Genomic DNA, 6,789 nt, shown 5'->3' on the forward strand with positions numbered 1-6,789 from the left:
GCTCTCAAGATACCACACTCGACAATATTTATGGGCAAAAAACATAAAATGATTTAAGCAAAAAGCACATCATAGGATTTGGAGAAAAAGCATGCCCTTACCGGGCATGCGTAGCTCCAAAGTTTATTCGTGCTAGCAAAGAGATTAGGATGGCTTCTTCATTGGTCTTTTACTTTCTTTCTTGGTGTTTAGTTAACACCAAGAAATTTTGACATCTCCCTCCAAAGGAATTTTGACCCATCATTTAAAACTTTAATCATGCAGCGATTAAAGAGAAAAAGGGTTGGAATTTAGAAAGCATTGGATACCGTCATGTCAAACTGTTCGAGTAGATTTGATCTCCTGTCATTCAAAGGTGTTGGCTCTCTTGACTTTCTCTCTGTCTTGCATTATTAAGTTATAAACAACAGCATGATGCACTAGCCGAAAAAAGGAAAGCATTAGCCATGCGGGACACATGAGAGCTTTTGCCGCACACTCCAAATGAATATGCCTCTACTTTCCTTGCACAAACACAACATAAAAAGAAAACAGTTCCTATTGATGAGACTATCTTCTCCTTATTACCCTTCTTTTTCAGCTTCTCATGTAAATCTAAGTTGTGTTACTGGTATGAATGTGATCAGTTCAACCCTCCACTGGCAGATTAACTTCCCTCATAACCTTTGCAGCATCCTCGGGGAAAACAGGATTTATGTAGCAACCGGTTCCAATTTCAAACCCCCCGACCACGCTCAACTGAGGTATTATCTGTAAAAACCAGTGAGCATAGAATAATTCTGATTCTTTAACCTGAAGGGGAGAGGTCTGGATCATGAAGTTAAATGGTGGGTTGTTCAGTTGTAGAGACATCTTCCTAAGCATGAGCTTCAGCAATCCACCGAGATCAACCATCTGCAGAATTCCACATAAATCACGATAAAATGACAATCACGGAAATGAACCCTACCATGTGCGAAGACAATTACAGGAAAGCCTTTGTCTAAGGCTCAAAACATCACATTGTTTACAGGTTATACGAACTACATGAATAAAATGTGCATCTTATACTTCACAGAGAAAAAAGGTGGAGAGAAAACTCTACATGCCTTATTACAGTCCATTGCTTTATCATAATCACTATATTAAGCCTCACCTAGCAAGGTAGCATCCTTAAATACACAACCATATTATTAATTTACTTTTAGTTATTCCATCATATGGCACCTTACTTTTCCCAAATAAGTATAAAGCCTCCTTATTAACTTTACAATTGTCTCTGTACCAACATAGTTCTTTTTATTTTTGAAAAGAAAAGACAACAATATTTTCTTTTGCAAAATTATACCAAATAATTATAAAAAATGAAGAAGATCCAAACACACCTTTCAAACGTACTCATTCTACATATGATTCCTTGCTATTCTTTTCAAATTTTAAGATTTAAGGGCTAAACTGGTACGGGACAATAACTTCCCCAAGCTCAAGCCACAAACATTTAGAAACGAATTCTGGGTTCAACAAAATCAAGAAATACTACCCTCGTTTTTTGTTGTGATTTAAATTTAAAGTAACTAACAAAATAACCCAAGGATCATAAATGTATATCATGGTGTCTTAATGACTATTTTCACACCCTTTTCCTCTATACAAAGGGATGAAATTAATTATTAAAATTCCAATAATGTCACTGTCAGACCAAAAAAAGGGGGGGGGGGGGACAACAATACGTGGTTGTATTTGAAAACCTGTGCAAAATAAAGGATAGAACCAATAACTGAAAATTACCTTCTCACAATCAAATTCATGGAAATGAGAGGAGTGAGCCCTGGGAATAATCCATATCTCAAAAGGGAATGTGGCAGCAAAAGGAACAATGGAGATAAAATGAGTCGATTCATCAATCAAAAGTTCTTTTGCTTGAACTTCACATAGACTGCATTTTCCTGTCTTTTCAAAGTACTCATTCATGCCCTCAAATCGAGCAGAGACTGATGAAGGAATAATGGGAAGAGCCAGTATCTGGCTATGTGAATGACTCATCGATGCTCCAGCAGATGCGCCATGATTCTTGAACACCTTAAAGTGTAAAACAAAGACCATTGTCAGTTCAATTGCATATCAATGCAACAGAGAAACAAGTTCAGATGCAGTTTAACATGACAGGAAAGCAAAGCAGATGAGATTGCACAAAAACACATACATGTGCATGCAAATCTCTTGGGTTTAACTTTAAATGCAGCCTCCTTTTTCTTTATGCAGAAATGAGGACACAAGGCAGAACAGAAAATTTCCATGACAGTGAAACAATCCTAATTACTAGTGAAATACCCCAAAACAATAAGCGCAAACATTTTAAACTAAAATTCTCCAAATCCAACTACAAAAAGCAAAGCTACATGTTTTCATTAATTCAAAACTCCCAGGAACATAAATATCCACACACACTTGAACGAAATCCAATTTCATAAATCCACATTAATGGAATTAACTAAAATCCCATTGCTGAAAAATGATAAAATAAAATAAATTATTAACTAAATGAAAAATTAAGAACAAATAAAACATGTTCAAATAAGCTAAAATAAAATAAGCTCATATCTTGACAATCATTAACCAATAAAACCAACATGTTGATGACTCATCGATGTTCTAGAAGATGCAACACGGTTCTTGAACACCTTAGCAATGAAGTCAAGACCGTTTTGGGTTCAGGTTGCTAATAGTGCAAAAGCTAGACAAGTCAAATCACACCTTAATTGAAAGGTAAGCAATACTGTGAGGATGCGCATGCACACAGATTTTATGGGTTCAAAGAAGCCTGAATAATAGAATAATCAGCATTCTAAATTTTCAGTTACGCAAAAAATTAAAAAAAGAGAGAATTTTGCAGGAAAAATACATCACAACAGCTAATGAATATATGGTGGGCTAGGTTACATAATCATAGACATATTAACAGAACCATTAAACAAAAACACGAACAAGTGAAAGAATACAAGCATGAAAAAACAACAAACTCAACCATCAGACTCGCTATATATTCGTAGAACATGAAGAAAAACTCTGAATTTCCTAAAGGCTAAAGATATAAACCATTGTTTCACGAGTACAGACTCCAAGCCTGTCTTTCCAAAGCATTGACAATGAAATATAATTTTGCAAAATGAATGAACAAAAATATACCCGCCCGTTACCCATTCAAGGAGCAATAGAATCACAAGTTCACAGAACATTGTGTGCCATCTAGGCTAAATCATCATCATCATCATCATCATTCAAAGCCTAAAAAAAACGTCATCTTTAAGCTAATATCAACAGTACATTATTAAAAAAGAAATAAAAAAAAAAACAGCTTAATTTGTTTTGCTACAAATTCAAGATTCATTACCAAAAATACAGAAAAAACATGAAGAATCTACTCGTCCTTGAACAAATGGCCCAGAAGAAATCTATATTTATGAATTAAATAAAAAACCCGTGACAAAAAAAAAAACACACACACACACAAATTCACTAAAAAGAAAAGTACTGCAAAAAAAAAAAGAGCAAACCTGCACGTATTTAATGGATTCAACAGTAGCAATCTGCTGAATCCTCTTCTTATAAGCAAGCAAAACTTGCCCAATATCTCTCGCCTCCATGTCACAAAGATGGACCGAATGAACCGGGTTCTCTATCACCACATCGTGAAACCCAAAACCGCCCATGGCCAGACCCGGAACACCCATATCCTGCTTTTCATCACACGGGCCCTCGAGATTCCTGTTCAGGGCGGGGTAGAGATTCTCAATGACCCGGAGTTTCCAATTCGGGTCCGACGGGTCAGACGGGACCCGGAAGATTTCGGGTGCGCACTCGTGCTCGTTTCCGATGCAGAAAGGGCATGAGGAGTTGTCGTTGGGGTTAGAGTTTTGAGGGGATTTGGATTTGAGATCAGTGGGTCTTTTGGCACGGGCGGGTGAGAAAATGACCCATCGGTTTGTTACCGGGTCGTGCCTGAGCTCGGGCCTCCGACCCGTATTTTGACCTTGTGATGACATTTCTTTCCGGGTGCTGGTTTAGAAATGTCTGTTGCTTTGGTTTTCATGGGAGAGTGGTAAACCACCTATGTGTCGCATGAAAATCAGTTTCATCCTCGTTCTTTTAATTTTATCACTTCGAATCATTTGTGTTGATGGACAGCTCCTTTTTTTAACCTAAGAAAACAAAACTGTCCTTTTTTATTTGTTTCAATTTTTTTCTCTTATTGAATTTCCATTTAAAAATTAAATAAATGATTGAAGACTATGGTGATACAGTTCTTTATCGCTTGAAAATACTTCAAAATAACTTTTTTAATTTTAACAATACCACATCAAAACTATTTAAAAATATTAAAAATATATTATTTTAATGTTTTTGCAAATGAAACGTACTTTTAAAATACATCAAAAATAAAAATTAAATAAAAAATGTGGGAATTTAAAAAATAAAATAAGAGAAACAGTTGTGCTTGTAATATTAAGTAGATGAAAAATATAAGGATTTAAAAAATAAAATAAGAGTTTTGTTTGTAATATTAAGTGGGGAATTGGGTTTTGTTTTTATAATAAGAAGATCATCCACATGAATAAAGTAGTTATCTAATTAGGTTTTAAGTTTACTTCTTATTAGTTTGAGTCTTATAAATTTTAGGGCTACTCGATACTTACGTGGTCGTTAACTTTAGAGTCCGTGAAATTAGTTGAGTTGCGCACAAGCTGTCCTTGACACTTGTATTAATAAAAAAAATACAAAGTAGTTAATAGAAAAGGATGATTTTGTCTTTTTAATATATAAAAAACTCAAAAAACTTTGGGATAATTAGATTATTCAAGTGCTAGTAACACCTAAAAAGAAAAAAAAATATATCAAAGGTTTTAAAATTTTAGACAATTTTTTTATACGAGTTATGATCTTGTTTTAATATCAGTGTTGTTGAGTTTTTTTTATAAATATCTTTGTGCTGCTTTTTTTCTTCTTTTTAGAATTGATGATGATAGTTTGAATATAAGAACTTTTTATTCATGTGTGGGCTTTGAATAGCCGTGTGTGTGAAAGAGAGAGAAGAAAACAAGAACAGAAACTCTATTTGAGAGTTTAAATATTTTTTTTTTTTTTTCGTGGACTTGCATAAGGCTTTTGTGTCAATTCCAATACTAATGCGTGCCTTCTCTTTTCTTTTATTTTTTATTTTTTAAAAGAGTAAGAGAGTTTTTCTAAATAATGAGTGTTTCTTTAAAAGGTCCAGATTGTGAGAAATTACTACGTATGATTTATTATTTGATAATATTAAGCATATTTAAAAATTTTAAAAAAATATTTTATTATAAGTTTTTTTAGTCCACCTACTTTCTTTCTTTTTTATTCTAGAATCTCTTTAGTTTTTGCAATTTTAATTTTGATTTGAAAATTTATTTTTTTAATATTCCAATCATTATGTTCCAAGAGCAAAGATATAAGGCATTTGAAAAGAACGACTAAGAGAGCAATTTAGTGAATGATCACTTTTAAGCGACCAAACTTGTCATTTTTATTGTCAAATGATCCCATTTGATGAAAAGAGTTCATCGATGATGATTTTTTAATCTAAAAAAGCATAACAAAGTAGATTGGGCTTGGGTTTAATTTTTTTTTAATTCAGTTTATTTTATTTATTTGATTGTTTTTTAGGTGTTTTAGGGTTGGTATGTTATTTCTTGAGGTTTTTATTGTGTTTTTTATTTGTTTTATATGAAAATAGATTTAAAAAAAAAACTTCTTGATTTTCCAGTCACCACAATAATGACCGAATTCTAAACATCAACATGTAAAATACATTGCTTGCTATATTTTTTAAAAGGCCCATGTGCACTGAGCCATCTGGACTAGCATGCATGCCCAGCTTCTTTCATCTGATTTTAGTTATTTATTTGTTTGTTTATTTCATCACTCAAGATTAAGTTTTTATTGATTTTTTTTTTAATTTCATCCTTCAGTATTTAATTACTTTTTAATTGGTTTTTATAATTTATTTTATTTTTATTTTATAGATTTATCGTGGTCTTAAGCAAACGTCTTGAAATTTGGTTGGTGTTTAATTTCACAAATATCTATTTTATTATAGTAATTAAGTAAAAAATAGTTTTAAAAAAATGTAAATCAAATGGAGTTTATGACTCGAAACACGGGTTCCCTTGGGTTGATAAGGGGATAAGCGTCGTAATTCATTTTAGTTTGATTTCAATGAGGTTATTGAGGTTTCATATAAAATACTCGACATTGGACAAGTGTTTGATTTTACAAACTTCTATTTTTTATATTATATGATGAAATAAAAATAGTGTTACAAAAGAAAAAACAAAGTTATTTTATAAACTTCTATTTTTTATATCATATGATGGACAGCTCCTTTTTTTAACCTAAGAAAACAAAACTGTCCTTTTTTATTTGTTCAAGTTTTTTTTCTTTTATTGAATTTCCATTTAAAAATTAAATAAATGATTGAAGACTATGGTGATATAGGGTGTTTATCGCTTGAAAATACTTCAAAATAATTTTTTATATTTTTTTATTTTTAACATTAGCACATTAAAACTATTTAAAAATACTAAAAAAAATATTATTTTAATGTTTTTGCAAGTGAAATGTACTTTTAAAATACATCAAAAAATAAAATTAAATAAATAATGTGGGAATTTAAAAAATAAAATAAGAGAAACAGTTGTGCTTGTAATATTAAGTAGATGAAAAATATAAGGATTTAAAAAATAAAATAAGAGGTGTGTTTGTAATATTAAGTGGGGAATT

The 6,789-nt window shown here is 31.9% G+C and overlaps 1 protein-coding gene across 1 annotated transcript; it reads right to left on the reverse strand.

Annotated features, from left to right (window-relative positions):
* Positions 1 to 313: 313 nt before the first annotated feature.
* LOC118056738 (ADP-glucose phosphorylase) lies at positions 314 to 4,109 on the reverse strand. Its single transcript, XM_035069060.2, has 3 exons — positions 3,534 to 4,109; positions 1,768 to 2,058; positions 314 to 894 (listed from the first exon to the last, which is right to left on the reverse strand). Exons 1-3 carry the CDS (start codon positions 4,020 to 4,022, stop codon positions 628 to 630), a joined length of 1,047 nt encoding a protein of 348 aa, XP_034924951.1. The 5' UTR covers positions 4,023 to 4,109; the 3' UTR covers positions 314 to 627.
* Positions 4,110 to 6,789: the final 2,680 nt, after the last annotated feature.

The sequence above is a fragment of the Populus alba genome, chromosome 19 (assembly GCF_005239225.2).
Source record: "Populus alba chromosome 19, ASM523922v2, whole genome shotgun sequence".
Taxonomy (NCBI): domain Eukaryota; kingdom Viridiplantae; phylum Streptophyta; class Magnoliopsida; order Malpighiales; family Salicaceae; genus Populus; species Populus alba.